The 25,257-nt window shown below is 43.7% G+C and overlaps 1 protein-coding gene and 1 long non-coding RNA gene across 8 annotated transcripts in view; one reads left to right on the top strand and one right to left on the bottom strand.

The window, feature by feature from the left end:
* The window catches only part of HDAC7 (histone deacetylase 7), a 55,717-nt gene that overhangs the window by 2,502 nt on the left and 27,958 nt on the right, over positions 1 to 25,257 (top strand). For 3 of the 6 annotated variants that reach the window (XM_078156764.1, XM_020977153.2, XM_020977155.2), the window contains exon 2: positions 23,298 to 23,348. In XM_078156764.1, the coding sequence (XP_078012890.1) occupies positions 23,298 to 23,348 (51 nt within the window). Of the gene's footprint in view, positions 1 to 5,440; positions 5,459 to 16,912; positions 17,011 to 23,297; positions 23,349 to 25,257 lie in introns of those variants that run through there. The other 3 variants (XM_078156767.1, XM_020977154.2, XM_078156768.1) reach the window with 2 other exon arrangements.
* Positions 14,230 to 25,257, bottom strand: part of LOC110201471 (uncharacterized) — a 29,081-nt gene continuing 18,053 nt past the window's right edge. The window contains exons 2-4 of one of the 2 annotated variants that reach the window (XR_013487520.1): positions 24,183 to 24,287; positions 16,208 to 16,262; positions 14,230 to 14,876 (exon numbers count right to left, since the gene is read on the bottom strand). This is a non-coding gene — a long non-coding RNA (uncharacterized LOC110201471). The remainder of the gene's footprint in view (positions 14,877 to 16,207; positions 16,263 to 24,182; positions 24,288 to 25,257) is intronic. The other variant, XR_013487522.1, reaches the window with a different exon arrangement.

Below are 25,257 nucleotides of genomic sequence, written 5' to 3'. Positions count from 1 at the left end.
GCTAGAATTAGCCATGTTAATCTCAACTCCAGTATTCAGTTCAGTGCTCTTATGGGCATTCTCTAACTGTATTTTATTCTTGACTTGGACCTTCAAGGAGGCCAGGACTGGGGAATTCAACCTCTTTCCCATTGCCAGCGCAGAATGGGAGAAGCTCATGGTAGGAGAGCAGGAGCTGGGAGGAGTGAGGATCTTCGTGGCACGGCCACGGTGAAGGCCCAAGAGCATTCTTAGAGACATTCCTCGGAAGAGGCACGTGCAACTTTAATCTAGAAGAATGGAAGGGAAGCTAGCCCAGGGTTAGCTTGCCTTCTCACAATGACAGAAAAAGCACCTTAGAGATCATCCAGTAGTTAAAGCTCCTCACTTGACCAATGAGGAACTTGAGATCCAGGGAAATGAATGGCAGCAGGGGTAGGACTAAAACTTCCTGACTTCCAGGCCAGGGACCCATCTCCTACACCACACTGCTTAGGGCCTTCTCTTCCCTAACCTAGTCCTTCTGTGTCCATATTCCCTTCTCTTCCCTGGCTTCCCCAAGGCCTAGATCCTGAACAGCCTGTCCTGTGCCCTTTCTGCTTACCCTCTCCACGACCCCAGCTTGGTCTCAGTCATATTCTAGGTTGCGAGTTGGGGAGGGGGCCATGCAGTGGGATTGTTCTGGAGCAAGAGATAAAGTTAGGCCTTTTGGGGGAGATCTGCCCAGTCTTCAAGGCCCCTATGGCTGGGTGTGTGTGTTGAATCTGTTCACTAGATGGGGCACTTCCTCTGGGACAGGAAGTTTAGATTTCCTGTGAGGGGGGGATAAGGGGTGGGGGGCTTGATATTGGGGACATTGCTACTGTTGTTATGTGGATGTAGAGAGGTATAGGGGGTGGGGATGTTGGCTTGGTACTGTGCCCATCCTCCATCCCCCCCAGGAAGCAGGCAGAGGGAGGGCATCAGTGGGAGGCCCAGGCTGATGCTACAGGGAGGAGGGAGGAGGGGGGCCCAAGGCAGTGGGGCTGGAAGGGCCAACACAGCAGGAAGCCGGGTCAGCAGGTGACTTAGCCGGGTATTGTGCTTCCTTGTAATATTTTCCCTTGTTTCTGTGGTAACTTTCCCAAAGGGATACAGGGGTCCTGGTCATTGGGAAATGCCCCCAGACTGCTCATTCCTTAGAGTAACAAGTACTGGAGCATAAACTTTACATCCCACTCCTCAGGTCACACATATAATATTGGGAACCTTGGAAAAAGAGGTTGGAGAGTATGCACAAGAGTTTGGGATAGAGGAAAGGTAGGAGTTTGGTGGGAATGGGGAAGCAATGGTTACGTAGGTTCTGCTGCCCTCAGGCTTCTCTGTTTCCTTGGATTGTAGGGGTAAAATTGAGAGGAGCTAGATAATATAAAATGTGGGCTTAGATCACCAAGGAATGGGGACAACTCTTCCCAACAAAAAGGTAGCTAAGAGGAAGTTCAGGAAGCTAGAGTCCCTACTTCCTCCATCTTTTTCTGTCTCTTCTTGCCTCTTCCCCATTCTGATTGCTAAGCTGAGATAAGAATAATTCTTTCAAAAGCATTGAATGTACCACCAGGGTCTCCATCTCTAAGCCCAGTTTTCTTGCTGAGTTCCTCTGTCAACTACCTCTAAATCGCCATGAAGTAGGAGATGGGCAGGTATGTTTCTCTAACTAGAGCAGTTGGGGTGGATAGAGAGCATCAGTAGAATGAAATGACTCAGGTCTTGGACCAGTGCCAAGTCGCAGAATAAATTCAGACCAGTGTGTGTATATGTGTATGTGTATGCAAGTTCATATAAACATACATAGATGCAAGTATGTGTTGGTTGGTATATGGGGAGTGCTGTGGTGGTACATGTATGTACAGGGTACATACATGTCCTTGTGTATTTATTGTGTTAGTTATATGAATGAGTATTATGCACATGCATGTAGTATATGTTGAGGTATGTAGTAAGATCTCTGAAGGATTTGTACACATGTAGAATGTGTGAGGGGGCAGGTGTGTGCCTATTTGTAGAACGCATACATAAATGTAAGAATGTGTTACTATAGAGTCAAGATTTTAAAGCTGGAAAGGACCTTAGAGATCATATACTCCTTGCCTTTCTTTCCACAGATGAGAAAACCTAGACCAAAAGAAATTAAGTCATTTGCTCAGGCTTATGAAAATAGTTAGTGGCAGGGCTGGAGAAGAGAATAATACTACCTTTAATAAGTAAGAGGATTGATATGGATATGCAGTTAGATGGGAGGGAATAAATATTTATAAGACACCAACTATATGGCAGGCACTGTGCTAGGTGCGTTATAATATTACCTCATTTAATCCTCACAACAACCCTAGGATGTAGATGCTATTATTATCCCCATTTTACAGTTGAGGAAACTGAGGCAAAGCGATAGAGTCACTTGCTCAGCATTTCACAGCTAGTAAGTGTTTAAAGCCAGATTTAAAATCAGGTCTTCCTGACTCCAGGCCCAGCTCTCTATCCACCATACCAACCTAGATACCTTTAAGGTTTACAAAGCACTTTATATATGAGGAAGTTAGTGTAAGTGCTCCATTTTACAGGTGAGGAAAATAATTAAATGACTTGCCAAAGATTACTCAGCCAGGTAACAGCAGAGCCTGAATTAGTATCTGTGTATGTGCGTATATAGCCGTCACAGTGATGATGCTGACATTTGGCTCTCTGGACAATGCTCCAGAGCTGTCTTCAGCTCATCTGTGTCCCTCTGGCATTGCTTCCCCCTTCAAACCCAGGTTGCTTTTTAATTCATCCCTCCCCAGGGGAAACCTAGAGCTGTTGGTGGACAGATCAGATGCTTGGTGGGTAGGAACCTTATGAAAACTCATAGGTCAAACTATTTCCCCTCATTCGGAAGTTTTCCGTCTTTCTCTTTGGGGTATATTTAAGCATCCATCTTCCCACCTCCTTCCCAGCCCTTTGCGTATTCTGGCCACATCTAACTAATGGGCTGAGCTGGCATGGGGCACACATGGAGCAGTGGTGCTTCTTATTAGGTCCTGAGAAGTTGATGGAGAGAATGAGGGGCCACGTCTCAGCATATGAAATGAACTGCCTTCTCAAAGACTTCATGAGCCAGGCTGTAGAATGAGGCTGAGGGATTGATTTAGTTCAGGTTAAGGAGGAAATTGGGGAGACAGGCTTTAGGCTGAAAATGAGGGGTGCAGGCCAGATGCAAGGAAGAGAGAGACTAGACAAGACTTGGTTCTCATGGTAAATAATTGGGTGTTGTCTGTCCTGCATGAGCCTCCCTTCCCAGGTAATGTGTATCCAGGGTCCTTTGAATTGGTTGAATGGTAGTATGGAGGTTGCGTTACTTTGAGGAGCCTCCACTCTATTCTAGCCTTGCCTCCCTACTACCTCCTTCTCTTCCTTCCTCTCAAGCCACATAGAGCCCTAGTGTGCCATATCCCTCTCTCGGGCCTTTCCTGGCTATTTCTGCTTCCTCTGCAGTGTTTCTGGGATACTATAAGGTCTTTCCCCTCGCCTAGTGTCTCGTACAGGAAACATTGTCTAAAAGGGAAATAACTAGAAAGGATCAGGATCAGAGAGAATTTCAGAGCCAGAAAGAGGGGACAGAGCCTGAGAGCCAGGACAGGGCCAGTGACAGACCAGACTATGCAAGGGATTCCTGGCTAGAGAGAAGAGAGGGTAGATGGGAGCCAGAGTCAGACCACGGTTCTAGGCTGTTCCAGTTCCTGTCTGGAGACTGGCTGAGCCAGTGGTTCCTAAGTTGTGTGAGGCTGCCATGGTCAGGGGGCAGCTAGTCTGATTAAGGCTTCTGTAAGTTAAGTGAAAACCTGTTGCTACTTTGGTCTCATACCCATCCCCATGCAGGCTGCTTACTTTGTACCATAATTGTCTTTAGGATTAGACTGGACCTAGTTCTCTGTTACCAACTTTCAACATCTAGATCCTCTCATCCACTCCTTGTCCTCTGACTTCCCTGTCCCTTGACTTGGAGAAGCAACCTCAGCCTTTATGTCATTCATTCCCACATCAGATTGGCTGAAAGAATGCGTTCCTACTCTCAGACCTCCCGTGCAACCCCCACAGAGTACAAGTACCTGCTTATCTCCTATGCCTCTGATCTTTGGGGGCTGTACTTTCCCAGTGAAATCAGCCCCTTTGCTCCTTGTCAGATTATAGGGCAGGGGTCTAGGGTGATAATGAAGGGCCTAGATAAACTCTGGGCTTCCCTGGCTAGCCTTGACTTCCTATACTCTTCCATTTCCTTTTACCCTACTTCCCCGGAGTGGGTATGAGGGACCCAGCAGGGATCAACAGTTGTAGACTATCAGAAAGATTAACTATCCAGAGACCTGTCCATAGTGGCCTATAGGTGCAGTTGAGGTACACTATTCCCCAGTCTTAGCTGTCAGGTAACTCAGCCCTCTGGAGCCTTTTTTTGTTTCTTCTTAAAGCTCCAAGAAGCCAGATTCACCCCTGCAGTAGGCATTCTGTGGGCCAGGACCCCAAATAACTCCTAGGATGCCAGGGGTTTGTGGAGTGGGCTGGGGGCTACAGTTTCGGAAAGAGTCTGGGGTGGGGGAATTTGGAAGTACAATTACAATGCTCTTGTTTTGCTAAGAGTCTCCGGTCCCTTAAGCCTAGGCCCCATAAGCCCTAGCATCAGCTACCTAGGGTGTCTCGGATTCGGAAATATGTTCTCAGAATGACGGGGCTAGTAGCACTGGGGGTGGGGGAAAGAGCCCCGAACAAGGGGGAGCCTGAGAATTAAAAATAGAACGACTTGGGTTTCAGTTAGCAAACGTGAGGCTGGCAGCGTGGAGGTGGGGGTGGAGATTAAGTGCTGTTTGCCCCAGCCCTGTGTTTCCCCCTGAGACCTGGGAGTGAGTCACTGTGGAGATACTGACAAGTAGCCTTGTTACCCCTATCCCCTTCCACCTCAGGGATGGATGCCTAAGCTCCTCCTGGTCCTTGAAGGAAGGGAATTTACACTTCAGGAATTTCAAAGTTTGGTAGGGCCTGTAAGGAAGTGGGCAGGGGGAGGACTTGAGGAGGGTATAGAATCACTTTTTTAGGCCTTTGAGGTTGTAAAAGGGCTCATGAACCTTATCTGGTTTCTAACATTAACCCCTTACCTGTGCTTATCTATCAGTATTGCCTAGGAGAGAAATTGCCCTACCTAGACTTGGAGGGAAATATGGGGTGACCTTGGGAGCTTTTTTACTTTTGCCAATCAAGAGATAAGCAGATTCCCAGGGGCAACCCAGAACAGGTTACCCTTGGAAGGAAACAGTTGGACTGAAGGTGTTCTAGACTAAGATTGAGGGATGCTGAAGGGGGACAGGGTTGTTGGAGACAAGGGACTCACAATTTCACCCAGCTTTTCTTCGTAGGGAGAACTAAGCCAAGTTCCCCAGGCCAGGCTTCTCCACCCATGAGGGACTTGGGAAAGCAGGTACGTCAGCAGCCAGAAGTTTTGTTGTGGATCCAAAATTTTCTCTCACCCCAATCCTCCAGCCTTTCCTAATGAAGCAGGTCTTCCAAGTCAGCCAGGGGTCAACCACCTGGATCTGGGAAGCAGGTTGGCTGCTGTCTCATTCTGGGGAAGGTCCAGGAATGGAATAGCCTCTGCTGGCCCCAACTTGGAGCCCTATCTCTGTAAGCACTAAGGGAGCTCTTTTCTTGGCAGCCCCGAAGAGAGACCCTTCCAGCTCAAACATGTTATAAACATGGGACAGAAGAGAAATGAGAAGGCCACTGATGTCAGTCTCAAGTGTTTCCAGCATAGAGGCCCTGAAAGTAGCATAAAACATTTCTCAGTATGAGAGCTGTAGAGTCAGAAGACATTCATTAGATGTCTACTGTGTGCCTAGCACAATGCTGAGCTCGTAGGTATGTGAATGCAGTCCTTCGGAGCTTACAAACCAGATAACTCTGACTAATTAGAGAGCCCCGAGACTATGACAGGAGGGAAAAGAAAACTCTTACCAGTAGCAGAGGCCCTAAGTGGCAAGAAGGACTACAATTAGACACCAAGAAGGTGTTTTAAAGGTTTGTGAGATACTGGAATCAAAATGAGAGAATGACCAACCCAGAGAACAGTTGATTTGCTCTTTTTTTGCTTTTCTGAGGGGAGGGAGAGAACAGCAATAACCAGGCCTGTGGAAATGCTACCTATGATCCTAGGAATATTGGTGGGCCATCATCCACTCTAGGAGGAAGAGAAGATAGTAACCCTGTCTAGCCATCTGTAAGGTGAAGAAAGACAGCCTCCTACAGTGTACTCCTATCAGTGTTCTCCTGTATGGTTCAGGAAAAGGAAGAGATAATATGGAGGATATTGCTGGTCCAGCCTCTGCCAATCTCTTAGAACAATAGGCAGAGGAATGAAAAAAAAATCAGGCTATGGTTTGAGATGGAGTCCTTTGGCATCTACTAGAAACAAAAAGCCATAATAATTCATACCAACATTATATTAATATGGTATTAATGTGAGCGCCAGCATTGGGGGTTTTTTTGCTACTCATAGACTCACGAATACGTGTGATAGCACTGGCACAGGGCCTGGGAGCCATGTCCCCAGAGAGGTTGCTTGGCCTCAGACATACCCCGTATTTCCAGGTCCCAGGATGAAACAAGATTCCTACAATGACAAATGTCTCTTCCCTCCAGCATGAGGTTGGGGGTAAGGGGTGCAGTCAGATGGGCAGGATGGGAGGCGTGTAGTTGGGGAGTAGCTGATGTTTGTTGAACTGTGTTTCTAGCCCAGGGTACCCTATTGGGGGTCATAAACATAGAGCTGGTTGGAACCTTAGAGGTCAGTTCCCTAATTTGACGAATAAGGAATGAAGACCCAGAAGGTAGAGTCACTTGCCCAAGTTTGAACAGGGAATAAAAAATGGCAAAGCTGGGATTTGCACCTAGCTTCCAAATCCAACACTCTTTCCGTTGTATGGCTACCTTTGCTAACGAGCCAGCATATCCTGCCTAGGGCATACTTCAGGGTACATCTGTCTTATGACTTGAGACAGGGAGTGGGAGGATCTTCCCCAAGGAGATCTAGAAACATGTTGGTTCTTAGACACAAATCTGGGAGGTAGGAAGATTTTGTTCTAAGCAGTTTCAGTGTCATACTAGTGTGGAAGAGGCAGTGGACTGTGGATGCTGGGCTAGGAATTAGGACTGGAAAAACTAAGGTTAGGCTAGAAAAGAAAGATCAGGCAAGCTTACACTGTGAGCGAGCACCATCAAGGTGGAGAATTTGGGTCTAAATGAAGATGGTCAGAATCCAGGTAAAACAGACCCATGCCAAGAAGGCATGAATAATAGAGTCCAGAGCAAAACAGGTGATTCAAAACTGAGCCAAAAAAGTCAGGAACCAGGAGATCTGCAACAGCTGAAAAACCAAGGCAAAGCAAGTAATATATAAAAAACTTCAATAATATGCTAGGGCTATATACTAATATACTATATACTATTGCACAAAGGACTTTCTCGGCCTGGCGAGTTTAGGTACTATCTGCAAGGCCAATAACTTAGTCCTAGTTTTATCTTCTTTTATTAAGGGGATTTGTTCTGTGAAACTTAGGTTCGGTCAAAGCACCACACTTGAGGACTTAAGAGGGTCACATGTGGCCTTGAGGCCTCAGGTTACCCAACCCTGAACTAGGAGATAACATGGGGTAGTGGAAGGAACAATGAACTCAAAGGAACCAGCCTGTTCGACAGTTAATCCCAGCTCCACTTCCCAAGCACAGTCTCCCAAAACAATTTAGAAAAACAGCTTCCAGGAATGACTGTGTCTGATAATGCACGCCAGCTCACAATCTCATGGGAAAGGTAAAAAAATAAAACAAGGAATGACTTAGGCTAGTTGTAATAACAAAAAACTTCCTAACAATTAGAACTATCCCAAAATAGAATGGTCTGTGTTGTTAATTAGTGGGTTCCCCCCCTCCCCAACTCCCAGGGGTCTTCAAACAAAGGCTGGAGGACCATTGGTCTGGAGTGTTGCCGAAAGGATTCTTATTCAGTTATGAGTCCACGATGTGGTCTTTGAAGTCCCTTCCAATTCTGTGATTGTGTGACCCTAAGCAAGTCACACCTCCTTGATTCCTCATATCTACAGTAAGGTCCCATAAATTCCAAATAGTTTGACTAGATGATCTCCACTTCAAATCAGAAGATTCACTCCTCTAGTTGGCTCGTTTGAGGCCTGCTGGTAGAGGAGAGTGGATGTAGCCTTGATATAAGAAAGGAATAAAAAGATAGAATAGCTTTAAACATATTTTTAAAAAATACATTTTATTTTGTTTTACATCGTAGTCATATCGAATAGCTTTAAACAGATTTTTTAAAAATAAGTTTTATTTTGTTTTTTATACCACAGTCATACCACCCCCACCCAATGAGCCTTGTCTTGTAACAAAGAAAAACGATTAATCAAAGCCAGCCTTACATAGTGATATTGTATGCAACACCCTGTGCCAATATTCCCCCACCTATCTGTTCAAAGGAGGGAGGTACATTTCTTCATCTCTTTTCCAAGGCTGATTGTTAATTACAGTTACTCAATGTTCAGTGTTTAATATTTTTTTGTTCTTTTCAGTTACATTATTGTAATTTCCTTTTTTTTGGTTCTGCTTTCTTCACTCTGTTATTTCAATCCAAATATTCCCATGTTTCTGTGCACACTAATGACCCATTACATTCTTATATACCACAGTTATTCAGCAATTTCCCAATTGATGAGGTTGAAGGTGTATCCAGTATTTTGCTTTGTGGTTTTTTTTTTCCCTACCATAAAAAGGTGTTGCTGTGAATATTCTGGTATACACAAGACCTCTCTGTCTTTGACCTCCTTTGTCAAAAGGGTGGATCTCTAAGTCAAAGAGCATGAATAGTTGAGTGATATATTTTTTTTAATATTTCCAAATTATTTTCCAAAATGGTTGGACCAGTTCACAACTCTGTTAGCAGTGTATCAGTGTGCTTTGTCTTCCGACAGCCCCTCCGACATGAACTACTTCTACCTTTTGTCATCTTTGCCTGTTTGCTGAGTGTGAAGGGAAACCTCAGGGTTGTTTTAATTTGCATTTCTCTTATTATTATTAGTGATTTGAAGCAGCCTTTCATATGGTTGTTGATAGTTTGCAAATCTTCTTTGAAAATGGCTTCTTCATTTCCTTTTGACCAGGGACAGGTTTTGACACTCACACACCCAAAAGCTGCTTAAAATAGTAAACGTGTTAGGTAGACATCACAGCAGACTTCCCAGTTCATGGTTGTAATGTGCCAGAAGGGTAGAATGCAGACTGCTCCTAGAGATATTTGAGAACAGGAGGGACCCCAAGTCTAGCTCATGGGGGGACAGAACCATTTTTTGAAAGCTCTGTCAGTATAAGAACTCTCTGGATATCTTGGGGAAGAGAAATCTCAGGAATACTCACCAGAAGGCTGTGGACTTCAGAGTCCCTTCCTGGAAAAAGCCCAGATTAAGGCCTCTCATCCTGAATACCCTGGGAAGTAACATTGTGTTTCCTATCCCCCATTTCATCTTCCAGTTCACTGGGGGAAAATTTGTGCCTCAAGGGCAGTAGGAAATGGGGAAATTAAAATCTGGCCTCAGACCCATACTAGCTGTGTGGCTCTAGTTAAGTCACTTATCCCATGTTTGCCTCAGTTTCCTCATCTGTAAAATGGAGATAATAATAGCACCATCAAAGGACCCTGTTTTTGATGTTTGGGACTGACCACATCGTTGCCTTGCCTTCATCTCCTTGATGTTCCTGACCTTAGCTGTTACAGCATCTTGATTTTCCTGAGGGCTCAGTGACTAGGGCTTGGCAGCTTCACTGTCCCTGATGTATGCAGACTGGCAGCTCCCAGCACTTGCTGCCCATAGGCTTGATCTGTGTTCCTGATCCCTCCCCCACTACTATTCATGACCTGCTAGTGGCCCCCCTCCTAAACTACGCACTATTTAACTACTTTGTATTTATTCTGAATATTTTTATATATACTTACTTCTCCTGTTAGAAAGTAAATTTTTTGAGAGTAGGTATAATTTCTTTTTTTATATTTGTACCCCCCAGGACCTCACACATAGGCCTACACATAGTAGGCACTTAATAAATGCTTGTTGACCGATAAGTACTTGCTTAATTGATGCCAAGGGGCAAGGAGCCAAGAAGACCGTCCCCTCCCCTGCCCCTTGGAGCTCTCTCTCCCACTGTCATGGTTACAGCCACTTCCTGTTTGACTCACCCTAAGCAGGAGCAAAAAGAAGGGGCCGGGCAGGCTCCCAGCCGACACTGCTGGCCTCGTGGGGCTGTTTACAACAGCAGCATGTGGGATTCCCAGAAAGAGGCTCCAAACCGGACATCCTGAGGTAGCAAAATACCCAGGTGTCACAGGCTAAAAATAACTATATTGCGGCTGCCTCAAAGGTGGCTGGCGCACACGGGGTTAGGGTACAGCAACCCACAGTGGGAGAAAGCTGCTACTGCCCTACCTACCTGCCACAGTTTCCCAGCCTGCTGCGTTTCTAGCTCCCTTGGCTCAGCTGAGCCTTCTCCTGGGCAGGAACTTGCTCCCACTCTTTTGCCATGGATGTAGTTAGCACCGTCCCTTTCCACTCCTAACCTCTACAGATGCTTCACTCCTGCTGACAGGGTGAAGGTGTCCCTGTGGAGTGAGATGCCAGCCCACTTGGACCCTGTTTTGATCCACTGTCAGAGGAGCTGACTCTTCTTAATGACTAATGCAACTATCCTCATTCTAAGTATGAAAGAATCAGGAGGCATAGATAGACCAGTGGGCAGCATCATTATCTTGCCCTCCCACTCCCACCCCCAAGGGGCTAACTTGAGGTTCCATCAGGGACTCAAGGATTGGTGCAGCAGAACCAGGGTAGACATGGGGAATATCTCTGACAGTCCCCTCCCACTCACATCTCCTTTCCCTATATTTCCCACTGCTTCACTGTCCCATGACCCTATCAGAGTCCTTAAGGCTGGCTTGTTGTTCAGCAGAAAATTAGGGACTTCCTTCTATTTATTATCACCAGTTTATCCTATCTTTATCTTTTTTTGTGTATTTGCATGTTGTCACCTTCATTAGACTGAGCTCCCTGAGAATAGGGATTGTCTTTTCTCTTTCTTTGTATCCTCAGTGCTTAGCACAGTGCCTGGCACATATAGGTGCTTAATAAATGCTTATTAATTGACTGATCGATCATCAATTGTTCTGAATTGTTCAAAATATATTCCTATATTTTGTACTTTTTTTTAGTTGTTTTTCAGTTATGTCTGACTCTTTATGACCCCCTTTGAGGTTTTCTTAGGGTTTGCTGTTTCCTTTTCTAGCTCATTTTATGATGAAGAAATTGAGGCAAACAGAGTTAAGTGATATGGCCCAAGGTTACACAGCTAGGAAGTGTCTGAGGCCAGATTTGAACTCAGGGAGAGAAATATTTCTGACTCTAGGCACTCTATCTGCTGCTGCACCTAGCTAATTTGCTGCAGATATGCTTCAATTCATCTCATAAATTAAGCTTACATTTATTAAGGGCCTACATATCAGACACTGTTTTGAGAATAAAAAAGATGGAAAAATTATTCTTATGGGCAAGAATGTCCAGTTTGCCTTTAAGTCACTTGACTATTGTGAGCTTTATCCTCTATAAAATTAAACAGTTAGACTAGATCCATCCTCTTTTATCATTAAATTCTAAGATCCTATTCCCCATCTTCACTCTGCTCTCAACCTTCAACCATGTATTTGTCCACATCCATTGACTTGTGGAAAATGGAAATGATGGCTGAGGGACGACCCAACCAACAAGTATTTATGTGAGGACCCATTAGGTGCTAAGGATTCAAATATACAAGTGAGACAGCCCCTCCCTGAAGGATCTTGCATTCTGTTGGAGGAATAGAATATGTTCTTAAAGAAATATGGGATATATGCAAAGTAAATACATAGTGAGGGGTATGAACACTAATAGCTGGGAAAGGATTTCTTTAAGAAGGTGGTACTTTAGCTGAAACTTGAAGGGAGAGAGGAGTTGCCCAAGGCAAAGTTGAGGAAAGAAAAGCATTCTAGATGGAGGAGACCACCTTGCCAAGGCACAGGACCAGGAAATATAATTCACAAGGAAAGCAAGTAGAGTCAGTTTGACTGGAATGTAGCATGTGTAAGGAAAAATGAGTAGTTAGTTCTGGAGCGGGATGATGAGGATCCACACTGGGGTGACTGTGATATGCACAGAGAGAAGTTGTAGAGGGATCAGGAGTGAAAAGAGGGAGCAGATGGGCACAGAGCGTGGAGGATAGAGAAGAGAACAGAGCTAGGGAGAATGGAACAGGTAGGGGTGGGGTGGGGTGGGGGAGAATTGAACAAGGAAGGGAGAATTGAGGCAGTGAAGAGAAAATAGAGTAGGAGGGATAAAGTAGGCAGAACACATAGAGTCAGAACCAGAGATGGAAAGAAATGGAGCCAGGTGGAGTAGTAGCAGGCAGGTTCAGGTGGTGAAGAAGCTGGCAAATGGCCGTTTATGGCCACCAGGTTTTATGTGATAAGAGGTTTACCTAGCAGTTCCTGCCCTTTTGAGTTCATAAAATTGCACAGCAAGAAGTGAAAGTGCTAGGCCTAAATATTAACAGACCTTCCCCCATGAAAGACAAAGCCTTCTAGAGGTCATTATCTGTTTCTTAACCCTACTCCCTTCCCACCCTTTGCCCTATTACAGGAAGAATAGCTCCTTTCTTAGCACAGATGATCCCTTAATTTCCTGCATTACTGTCACACAGGCCTGGGAGGCAGGATTTCTGAATCCATCTTGAAACCAGCTCATGCCTGAGATTTCTTGCTTTCCTCCTAGCTCTGGCAGGGAAATATTACTGAGTAAATATGGGACAATAGAAAAGATATTGGATTAGAAAGCAGAAGATGTGGACCCAAATCCCACCTGTCACCATCTATGTGACCTTGGGCAAGTCACTTAATTTCTCTGGGCCTCAGTTTCTTCATTTATAAAAAGAGGGGTTGGATTAGATGGCTACGAAGGTTCCTTCCAGCTCTAAATTCTTATGACTGTTCTCACCTCTTAGACCTCCCCTTCCAATCAAAAAGTGGAAACAAGCTCAAAGAGGGATGGAAGGGGTATTCAACCAGAGATGTAGAACCAGAACTCTTGCCTCTCAGGTCTGCATTCTCTCCCCTCACTTGGTTACTGGGGCAGCACCTCTGTGATCTGGGGTCCCCCTGCCCCTTCCTTCCTGGTTGGCTGATTTAGGGGTTTGGGGTCTGGGGAAGGAGCTGAGCTATTAGTGATATGCACCAGAGAGCAGTCAGTAGTATGTCTGGTATAGAACACAGCCTGTAATAGAACCAGTGACCAGATAGAGGCCAAAAGCATAGACAAGTTCTTGAAACTTACTGGCTGAATGTTACTGTCAGTATAGTGTTTTTTCTCCAGTGTCTTCCTCACTTCTGCTGAGTGAGTGAGGCTAAGGCCAGAAGCTTAGACCACCAATCAGGAGCTGGAGAAGAGAATGATGATGACAGTTGCTGATGGGGCTATTTGCTACTATTTGGGGCACTACTATAGTGTATGGTTGGATCTGTCACGGCAAGATGAGACATGAGTTCCTGGGGCTGTCTGGTTTAGTAGCTATGTGGCCAGGTACCCAGTGGTGGGGTAAGTAGGGTGTTTCAGTGGGCATAACCTCGGCAAGATCTAGACACCTTGAGATTCACTCTCCAAGAAGGGAAAGTGAAGTTCATCTTTGGGACTCAGTAAGAGGAGAAGAGAGAGAAAGGAAGCTAGAAGGAAAGATCTTTGGAGACAGAAGAGTCTTCTGCCACAGGCTGTTACGATTAGCTGGGCTGTCCATACTTCACTCCTTACTCTGCCTCACCCTACCTCAGTCTACCACCTCCATTTTTCTCATCCCCTGGGTATTCCCATTTACTGCCGTCTTTGCTCATTGTTTCAGTTCTTCCTAATAGCAGGTAACAGCGTTTCTTTGGAGATGGTAAGAGGGAAAGGTATCCCAAATTCAACACCAGACTAAGAGTCAGGGTTTACGTTCTGGTTCTGCCTTATAGTTAAATGAGCTGTTTTTCCACTCCAGGCCTTTGTTTCTCCCCTGTATGACAAAGGGAAAAAGGTGTCTGCCAGGGTTCCCTTTCTGCCCCTGTATGGCTTCACACACAACAACGTTCGAGGGGTGCCAAATGATTTCACCAGGAATCGCTTTCAGAAAAGCAGCTCCAGTTGCCAGCACATAGGGCTTTTTTGAGCATTGTTTATAACCCAGGTTGTCAGAAAACATCCTTTTCAAGCCCGGTAACAAACACTTCAGAGTTCAGGGTCGTTGATTCTTTTCCTCCCTGGAGGGAAAGCGTAGTACCTGATGTGTGGGGTTACCAGGCCTGAGCAGGAGCTCAGGGAAATCTGGCTGAATTCCAGGGCATCAAAGCTGGTGACATTTCACTGACCTGGTGTAGTTGGGCTGGGATAAAGTGGAGGAGTAGCTGAGAGAGAGATTGATTGGTGACTGAGCATGAATGATTATTTGATTTGGCTCTTGGAGGGCCAAGGGCATTTACCTCATCTTCTCTGGGGAGGTGATAGGGTAGAACTTGTTTGGAAAAATGGAGGTCTTGGTAGATTCCATAGTGGGAGAAGAACTCTCACATGGGGAGGGACATCTGCTCACATTGCCAGAGAAAGTGCCAACTTCTAAAGATCTGTGCTGATCTTAGGGCAGGTGGCTAGGAAGGAGTGTATCAGTTGAACACATAACTATTGGGCATCTGCTATTGGTAGCCCTCTGGCCGTACGCTGTTTGAGAGAAGGTTAAAATCTGGAGAGACAAAAGGAGTGGATTAAAAAGAGCACAATACCAATATAACACCAATGGTTAAATGTCTAAACTCATGATACATGGTTCTATGGGAAGTCATCAAGATTATTGGAAGTAAAGGAAGTCAGAAAGGGAAGTGATCAGTTTGTACTGAAGTGGTCAAAGAAGGCTATAAAGAGGAGGTTTTGGGCTTCGAAGGATGGATATGCAAGGACGACAGACCCAGCAGTATGAGTTAAAGTACCAAGTCAGGAATACTTTTGGTATGTTTGGGAGGCTGAACAAGTGGGGGGAATGAGAGGGGACAATGAAGGATAGGTATATTTCTATACCCTCTTATGTCCTGAGCTCCCTATCCCCTAAGTAGAATGGTACCCTCAGGGAGTTCTCTGACCTCAGTCTTTGGAAGTAGCTGCTGCTAAGAGGGAAATCAGAACAAAGCAGTCTATCCAGTTGGCTTTCTTAAAATATCCCACTTGCCTCTTTAGGTGGTAGTACGATGGCTTGAGTGTGTTCAACTTGGGGACCATTCCCTCTCTCCCCTTCCTGAGTCCCATTGACCTCTCCCACCTCTCTCATCCTTTCTACAGGCTTGAGCTGAGCAATTTTACTTTGGGGAAGGCAAGAAGTTATTCAACATCCACTCATTCTGGTCAGAGAATTTTGGAACTGGTACCTCTCCAACTAGCCTAATAACCTTTCCCTAGACTTCAGCCTTGGGGCTGAGTTTAAGACTGAAGTTAGAAGTGGGGCCTGGGATAGGCTGTTCTTACCATTCCGTGTATCCCTGACCTTTTCCTTAAGTTTCCTTAAGTTCTTTCACTAGCTTTGACTCCTTCCCCCTCCAACGTCTCCCCCAAGCACACAGATCTTTGCCTCTACCTCCTTCTTCCCTGTGTGTCTGTTGTCTCCTTTCTCCAGAAGAGGTCTCAGATGCCAAGTCTGAATGACTTTTGGGCTGTGCTTCAAATTGGGGCCCTATAGACTCCAGGCATGAAGATGAAGTGGCTGGGTCCAATAGCTCCTGGTGCTAGGGAGGGGACTAAGTTTGCAGCAAGGCAGGTGGGGAGGGGGATTTCCCTCCTCAGAGGGAATGGGAAGGCCCTAGTCTAAGGGTCCTCTCCCCAGTATCTGAAGTTATCTCCTGCCCTGCCACTTAAACCTCACTTCCCTTCTCCTAGTTCTCATGCATTCTCTGACTGATCTCCAGCTTTCCTAGGGCTTAGTTCTCCATCCTCCACTGCTGACTAGCATTTTCACTTCAGCCTTTTCCTCCAGACCTAGCATGCTAGGCTTAAAGTCTGGGCTCCAAACCTGAATTTGCCACTTACTTGCTGTGTGACCTTGGGCAAGTCATCTAACATCTCTGAGCTTCAGTTTTCTCATCTGTAAAATGAGGATAATAATAATTATAATATATCTACTCAAAGTGTAAGCCTTGTGAGGATCAAGAGGTAAATACCTAATTATTAAATGTCATACAAATATAAAGTATTATTATTAGCTTGAGAGGTAAAATAGTGGTAGAGAACCAGCCTTAGAGTCAAGAAGACTCGAGTTCAAGTTCCATCTCTCATACATACTGAAAGTGTGACGCTGAGCAAGTCTCTCTGGAAATTCTCCAAGATTCTAAGTAGCTGAGAAACTGTCAGCATTTGTAGATGTTTCTTATGCAAATGAAATTGCAGGTTTAAAAAAAATAATAAAATAAAGAAATTGCAGGTTTGAGTGAATAATAGATCTCGGGATCTCTAGATAAAGCAATTATTAAGCACTTAGCATGTGCCATGCACTGTGCTAATACCAATTATTAGTTTCAGACCTCCAGCACCCTCCTTTCTGGGTCCCTCCCAGCATCTCACCATTCAAGCTACAGGACAGAGCCTCTTTTGGCTGCCCACCCTAGTGGCCAAGTACTCTCTCAGGAAAGGGATACTCTAAGGATTCAAAAATTGGAAGGAAGGGACTGTCAGAATGGGACAGTTGTCTGATCATGAAACAACTTTGGACTAGACAGGTCCAGTATGAAAAGCTAACAGAATGGGCTAACAGAAAGAGCATCGGATTTGTAGCCAAAGGACTTGGGTTTGAATCTCAGTCTCACCTCTGCTACTTCCTACTTGCATAATGTTGGGTAAGTCATTTCAGTTCTCAGGTTTTGTTCCTTGTTCATAAAAAGAGGGGATTGGATTAGATCAGGGTTTTGTATGTCATGGACCTCTTTGGCAGCCTCATGAAGCTTATGGATGGATGAATTAATTAATTAATTAATTGATTAGCAAATGAAACAAGCAATTACTAAGTGATTACTATGTACAAAGCACTGTTTTAAGTGCTAGGGACACAAATAGAAAAACAAGACAGTCCCTGCTCTTGGGGAACTGACCTAATAGGAAGGGTTTCAGCTGCTAGCCAAATGGAAAAGCCCCACGGTCCTTAGGGTGCCATGACAAAACTGGTTGTAATCCTGCTTCTTTAATGTTATTTTTGCTGATAAAATCTTATCAGTTTCTGACGTTGAATCATATGACAATGCCAAGGACTTGGGTGTCAGAATAACATTTTCAAATGTGTAATATAAAATATATAGGGCTACAAATGGAACCAATTATACCAAAATGGGGTTATTAAAAATTTTTTTTTAAATAAGTTCATGAGGCAGCTAGGTGGCGCGGTGGATAAAGCACAGACCCTGAGTCAGGAGTACTTGAGTCCAAATCCAGCCTCTACACTGACTAGCTGTGTGACCCTGGGCAAGTCACTTAACCCCATTGCCTAGCGAAAAACAAAACAAAAGAAAAAGTTCATGAACCTCAGGAAAAGAACCCCTGGACTAGATCATCTCCATGGGCTTTTTCCAGGTCTAGATTTTGTGATCTTATGTCCATGAAACTCATTTGGATATGTAGGAGAGAGGGCTGAGAAACCTCCCAGCCCACATCTGTCTTTGAGGAAAGGAAGGGGCATAGTACCTCCACTTGATGGCTGAGACTCCAGGTTTGTGGGAGATCAGGCTTATAGGAGGTGTGTGGGACAAGTGAAAGTTTCTCATATAAAGTGGAAGCTATGCCCCAAAATTTAGTTAAGGCTCTAGCATTAGCTGGGCCTAAGTTTTGTTTTGCTATAAATCATATAGTAGGGTCATACACCAGCTGCCCACCCCTCCCTTGTTTTGTAACCATCACCCCAGCCTTATGCTTACCAAATAAGGCAGTCTTCTAGCTGCTAAACTTGTTTTGGGTAAAATGTATCTCTTAGTTTCTGGTAGAATATAAGGTCTCTCACCTCAACCAATGAGGATAAAGAGATTCAGGTAAACAAGTGGGGGAGGGGTTCTTAGAGTTGTTTGTCTAAGGGTATATAACTGCTTGTTTGCTGCCTCCCTGCTCCAGTCCGCCCTGGTTAGGTGATGCACAGAGAAACCTGTGAGTTTTTATTTGGGTAGGTGGTCTCAATCCCACTCAACTGGGAGTTCGTCTGGTATTTTCTATTAGGGAGGGGGCTTCCCTGCCAAGGTCAAGACCAAGCATGCATCCGAGATTTCTTGGAGGTCTTGAGCTCCGGAGGAAGGTTGCTGCCCAGTCATTAAAATAAACCCAAAGAGAGGGATTCGGAGAAACAGAAGGCTTGTTAGGGCTCCGACAATTAAAACAAAACTAAGAAATTCTGGCCGGCTGGTGAGTGAGAGCAGTCACATAAGTTGTATGTGTGCAACCCAGACATAAACACTCAGGGGTCTGGAGGTAATGCATAGGGTGAGGTCCCTTTAGGGCAGACTCTAGGCGGAGTCCAGGCCTAATCAAATTGTGGAATAGATAGGACACTGCTGAGAAAGCTTCATGGGTGACTGGTGAGGAGTAGGAGACCCTCCTCGGTGATTCAGCTGAGTCTTTAGACTCGGGGAGTTCAGTGACGACTCCCATAAATTCCCTAGGTAAGGGCCTAGGGGTTCCCTAAGAATGGGAAAGGGACAATCTAAATCTAGGCAGTCGGAGTGCAAATGTGAGGTACCTATAGACAGTCCTTTAGGCAATTGATTACAGAATCGGAATGAACTACCAAAATATAGAGGATAGGAAGAAAATGATTAAATATGATTTGAGGATTTGAGGATTCTACAGGACAGAGGGTTGTTGTATGTCAAATTTTTTTGCATTTGTGTGTGTGTGTGGTATGAGTGTCAGTGTGTATCTTTTGCAGCAAGACAGCAAAAGGCTGCAGCTGGACTGTGGAAAGTCGCTTTCTTTGTCTCCCCCTCTTCCTCCCTGGTAACAGCAGCCTCAGAAGAGCAGGTGGATGGAAGAGAGAAAGAGAGAAAAATACTTTATTATTTAGGTTATATGATTGGTAAAAAGCAAGTTGAGAAGGATTTTCGAAGTGTCAGGTCAGAATTAGAAAGAAATAAGATATGTGTGGTTTTAAAGGGATTTTAATCAAAGTCCATTAGACAGAAAGGCAAGAAAGTTTAAGCATGTAGGAGAGAGGAGTATGTGTAGAAAGCTTAAGGAAGGTATAGTTTATTTGCACAGTGTGAAAGTAAGGAGGTTTGAAACTTTTGGGAAAAAACATAATTTCTCTCTCTATATATTCTAATTCTGGCCAAATGTGAGTGTGGAGACAAAGAGAGAAAAAGGGAACCTTTTGCCCTCAGATCAAAAAGAGAGGTAGCACTTAATCTTTTCTGCCTCTGGTAAAAGAGAAAAGTTTCTGAGTACCGGAACATAACCAAAGGTAATTTAATCTATTCTGGTAACATTTCAAATGAAATGTGATACTCTTAACGTAATGCTTAAGTCAGAATTTATTATACTGTTTGGCACTAAAATAAATTGAAAGAAACTAAAGAACAGTAGAAAAATAGTGTAAGACGAGTGAATTGTTTAGAGTGCATAGTAAAGTTGTAAAAGCAGTTTGGGAAGAGAGAAAGGGAGAGCCCTATTCAATTATCTTCCTTCAGAAATGCAAAAAGAAAGCTGTTTAGTAGTCTTGGTGAGTGTAATTTGGGTGGGGGGGTCTTAAGTTCCCCACCCTGGGAGGATGCCATATTGGTTATTGTGAGTTATGATTATTACTGTTCAATTAATTATTAAGCTCCAGAGGTGCCTACCTGGAGGGAAGGCAAAAAGAAGTAGTTAGAATACTGACCCAGTACATTTTAAACTGACCTGATTACAATAGGTGATTCCAAACTGTTTGTAAAACTTTCTCGCAAGAAAATGTGGACGTGAATGGGAAACTGAAATATTGAAGAAATATATGAATTTGTGGATAATATCCCATTATAAAGGGCTGAGGGTATTGAACTTAGAAATGTGTATTTGTATAATTTTAAGAGCACATATTGTTATTTGGCAGTAAGAAATTTATTAACTATGTGGCCCCAGGAGACTGTTGAATCTAGTGAAAGGTTCTAGAAAGAAAGAATGATTTTTTTATTGAGTCTGTTTTCAATTGTATTAGTTATGTTGTTGGAAGGGCAATTTCTTTTATAATCTAGACTGTTAAATTAATTGTGTCTTCAGAGAAAAGGGAAAAAGGAATGAATCTGGCTGTTGGGGCACTCTGTACTCTATATGATCCTGTTTTGTAACATTTCCTTCTAAGTATTGTAATTTAAGAGATCATAATATTTCCAAATTTTGTCTTTATTTAAAGTTAAAATTGTTTTGTTATCATTTATGAAATTTGTGAGATTTTTAACTAAGTTGTTTGGGATTACTGTTGTAATGCTAAAACCTAAGAGGGATAATTAATTACTGCATCTGTGTTGGCAAGGTCATCTGCCCTGAGAAAAGAGCTTGTTAGGATTATGCAGCTCCTAGACTTAGCTTGCTGAGAAGTTGCAAGTTTGGGTACAGTAGATAGAAATGATTTTTAATGATTGGCTTTTACACCAGGGCAAGTTTAAATTTGAGAAGGAAAGATCTTTACGTAAAGTGAGATTTCTTATGTATGAGTCTTGGTAAATCTAAATCTATATTGCTTATTGCAACTCATGCGTGTGAACGTAACTGCATCTGGCTTTAAGCTGTGATTAGTGAGACTTGCTGTTTGAGGTAAAAGGCTCTTGGGACTATAACTAATTTTGTTTTGAGTTTGAATTTGGGTATAGTTACTGTCTGTATTAAATCAGTATCTGAGAGAAATGCCACAAGAACAGGTGGAGGTCTACTTAGAGGAAATGTGATTTATTTGGGAAAAAGGCCAAGGGGACAGTCTTAGCCTCAGTCTAGGATGGGATCCTCCTGGCTCAGTTTCCCCATTGTCCTTTGGAAAGGAATGTTTCCCACCTGATTATTCCTGAGTTTGGCTATGAGGAGAAACAGATACTGCATGATTGGAGAACTGTGACTCTATCTGAATTTAAACAAAACTAAGGATGTTTTATCTTGTCATATTTGATACGTCACCTGTCCCTGCTCTTTTTCCTTCTATAGTACGTTTCTATGATCAGAGCAAGCAGTCAGCATGAGACATAAGAAAAGAATTAGATTGTAGTCACATCTTAAACTGATTGTTGGAACTTGCCAGGATAATGACTGACTGTTTCTGAGTCTAACTCCAGGTGTCCTTAACCAAAACCTGGCGGACTTTAAGTCTGGCTCAATGCAGTTTGCAGTTCAACCTAACACTGTCTGGAGTTGACAGGAAGTTGGGGGAAATATTGTCCCCTTGCTCTAATCTCTTAGTGGCTAGTTTCTATAATCAGAAGGTTTTATAAGTACTGTAACAAATTTACTAAAATAATTGATTATGGAACATCTTAGGTTATTATAGAACTGGGACTATGTTCCGGTATGAGTTAGGGTCTTTTAATTTTTGGTAATGGTGTGGAGATAATCAGGAGCTTGTGAGAATGTTATTTGGATAATATCATACTTGTCTAAAGTTTTGTTACCATTGATTAATAATGTTAAAAGAAGAATGGCTTGTGATTTATTTTGTAAATGCCATCAAAGAAACAAATCATGACTAAAATCTTAAGATTTTACATGTACTGTGTTAAAAATTGATATGTACTGAAGCCTGTGATTAATCCCTTAGTGAAATCTCATCCCCCTGGTAAGGAAATTAATAACGGATTAATGTAAAGTATAAGACACTGGGTTCTGATATGAATTTCTTAAACACAACAATTGGCCATGATTTTAATTTTGAGTTTGTAAAAATGATCAGGGTTATAAGGACTAGAAATAGTGATTTAAAATTGTGCTGAGATCACTTCTGTAGGAGAATGGACAGAAAGCTGGTTCCTACAGGAAGACAAGAAGAAGAAGATGCTGAGATGCTGTGCTGGAGATGGCTGGAATAAATACCAAGGACCAGAGGACTTCATTGATGATGTTCTCTGCTAGACAGCTGTATAAGAAAAGAATTTTTGAATCTTAAAGGGACAATTGCATTATTGTTTTCTTTTGAGTCTCTGTATCTACACTTATGAAGGGCCCTGCCCCTTTGATTTGTCAATGTTTAGATTAATCCTTCCCATATTTACTTAAAAGAGTGGTCCTGGTTTGGGGGAACTTGGTGGAAGCAGGTTTTATGGTTCTTATTGATAGCAGTGAGTGGAGTCATACTACTCCCAGTGTGTGTCCCTTGCATGACTACTGTACAGGGGACACTCTCTAGGATGATTACATTAAGAGAGCCTGCTGGTGAGTCCATAAGATTAATGATATCAGGGAATCAAGGGTGGATGCCAGTCAGTCAGGAAGAAGAGGGAAGGTTAAACCCTCATGAAATAGCAAATAGGGAGGCTGCAGAAACTTACCAGTTTTGGCATGAGAAACTTTCAACTATGAAATGAGAGGGGGGACTGTGTGGAACAAGTGTAAGTTTCTCATATGAAATGGAAGCTGTGCCCCAAAATTTAGTTAAGGCTTTCGCATTAGCTGGCCGTAAGTTTCATTTTCCTGTAAATCATGTGATCAGGTCATACACCTGTTGCCCACCCCCTCCCTTGTTTTGTAACCACCACCCCAGCCTTATCTTCGCCAAATGAGGCAATCTTATAGCTCCCAAGATTGTTTTGGGTAGAATGTAAGGTCTCTCACCTCAACCAACGAGATTAAAGAGATTCTGGTAAACAAGTGGGGGAGGGTTTTTTAGAGTTGTTTGTCTAAGGGTATATAACTGCTTGTTTGCTGCTTGGATCCTGCCTCCCTACTCCAGTCCACCCTGGGTAGGTGATGCCCAATTCTCACATGAGACTTGCTAGAATAAATAAAACTTCTGTTTCTACTGAGAGAAACCTCTGAATTTTTATTTGGGTAGGTGGTCTCAATCCCACTCAGAGGTTAAGGTAAATAGAAAGCCCCAGAGATCCCCCCAGTATTGGGCCTTTGTGCCCTGACATAGCACAGTCCCTTCTCAATTTTACCTTCCTCTCTGCAGCTTCCTCACTCTTTTCTCTCTTTGCAGATGGGACCCAGGTGAGCCCTGGCCCCCAGTATCCCAACCCCCCTGGCACAGGTAAGTCAAGGGTGGGGAATTGGAGGAGTGCTACAGGCAGGGCACAGGAAGAATAGGAAACTGAGGGACAAGAAAAGGAGGGGAGAAAAGGCTTTAGGGAGAATAGAATGGAGATGTGGGAGTGGGATGCTAGGCATCAGGGGAATAGGGAGGAAAAAGTTGGTTTGTTTCATGGGGAAGAATTGAAGAGTGGGGCTTTTATAGCCATTTCTCATAGGCTGTTGTAGATCTCATCCCTGATTTGAGGGCACTCAAAAAGGAGGAAGAAGACAAGTGGACAGGGTAGAGAGGTGAGGGAAAGGGTACTGTCTATGCTCTGTTGTTTAGGCTGTGGTGGGTGGAACGTGTGTTTAATCCATGTGTAGGAGGTTATGTACAATTTGTCCATTTCTTGCCATTCTCCACCTCCTGCGCTACAACTTCCTTGAAGCCCCAAGCGTTCCATTTTTTTTTTTTTTTGCTAGTAGGCCACCATTGGAGGGGTCAGAACCAAATATTATTATGTTTTATTTTTATATATGTGTGTGTGTATATATATGTGTGTATGTATATATACACATATATATAGCACTATATAATAAAGCATTTTCACATACATAATCTCATTTGATTTTCACAATAATCTTGTGAAGAAAGAAAGGTAAGTATTATCATCCCCATTTTATAGAGAAAGACATTGAAGCTCAGAAAGGTTACTTGCCCAAGATCACTCAGCATCCAGTAGTAGAACTGGAACTCCAACTCAGGCCTTTCAGCTTCAAGTCCAGTGATCTTTCCACTATAGTTTTGTCCCATGTTCCCACCTCCCTCTCCCCTCCCCTGTCCCCCACCTACCAGGAGTCTTGGCCTGTGCCCCATCCATCACTTCCCCGATCCTTCCCACTTTCAGATCCATCCTGTGTTAGGCAGGTTAGGACATGAAGGTACAGGGTTCATCTGCTGAAAGAATTGAGTAATTATGAGTTCTGCAAAGAGAAGACGTAAGGGACAGAGAGGGACTGAGATGTGCTGGAGTGGCAAGGAGGGGAAAGCAAAAGAAGGTACATAGCAGCCCGACTCCTACTACAAAATGTAACAAGGAAAGCCACTCTCCTAGTACACATATTTAAATGCTGTAGGGAGAAGAGCTTAGAAACTAATGAGGGAGATAGGGGAAATGCCAGATAAATGGTACAGAGAGTAAGTGCCATGGATCTGGTAAGATATCACAGAGGAATAAGGCCTTGAGCTGGACCTTGAAGAATGGATAGAGTAGAGATAAATAGCAAAGAGTCAGGAGGGCAGTCCAGGCAGGAGGAACTATGTGAGCAAAAGCATGGTCAGATAGACACATGGAGTGCTCTAAAGAGCGAGTGAGCTTGTTTGGAATGGAGAGTTTGTGTAAGAGGAGTAATAAGGATAGATTGTGAAGGGCCATAAATGCCAGGCTTCCTATGAGAGGGATTTCCAGGCTCCTAGGCTGAGCAGCCCTCCAGCCCAGCGTCAGTTTGCATGAGTCTGCATTGATTAATTAGTGCTTTAAAGTCTGCAAAGAACTTGACATACTACATTTAACTCACAACTTACTTAGGTGCTATCATTATTATTAAAGCACATAGCACATTACCTGGCACATGATAGGCCCTTAATAAATGCTTATTCCCTTCACTGCCCTTCCTTTATTATTACCCCCCTTTTACAGGTAAGGAAACATAAAGGTTAAGTGACTTGCATGGTACCACATAGCTAGAAAGTATCAGAAGTGAAAAGATAGTGGCGAGATAGAAAGCCTCAAGTTTCTAGGCTGGGCTAGGTGTGGCCAAAGCCCTTGCACTCATTGTCAGGTCAAGTCAATCAACATGTATTAAGCACTTATGTGCCAGGCATTGTACTTAGCATAGGACATACGAAGAACGGCTAAACAAAAAAG

This window comes from Phascolarctos cinereus, unplaced genomic scaffold, assembly GCF_003287225.1.
Source record: "Phascolarctos cinereus isolate Bilbo 61053 unplaced genomic scaffold, phaCin_HiC Scaffold_1;HRSCAF=81, whole genome shotgun sequence".
In the NCBI taxonomy this organism is placed as follows: Eukaryota; Metazoa; Chordata; class Mammalia; order Diprotodontia; family Phascolarctidae; genus Phascolarctos; species Phascolarctos cinereus.
The sequence above is the reverse complement of the archived record's forward strand: the minus strand, read 5'-3'. Positions and strand labels throughout refer to the sequence as shown.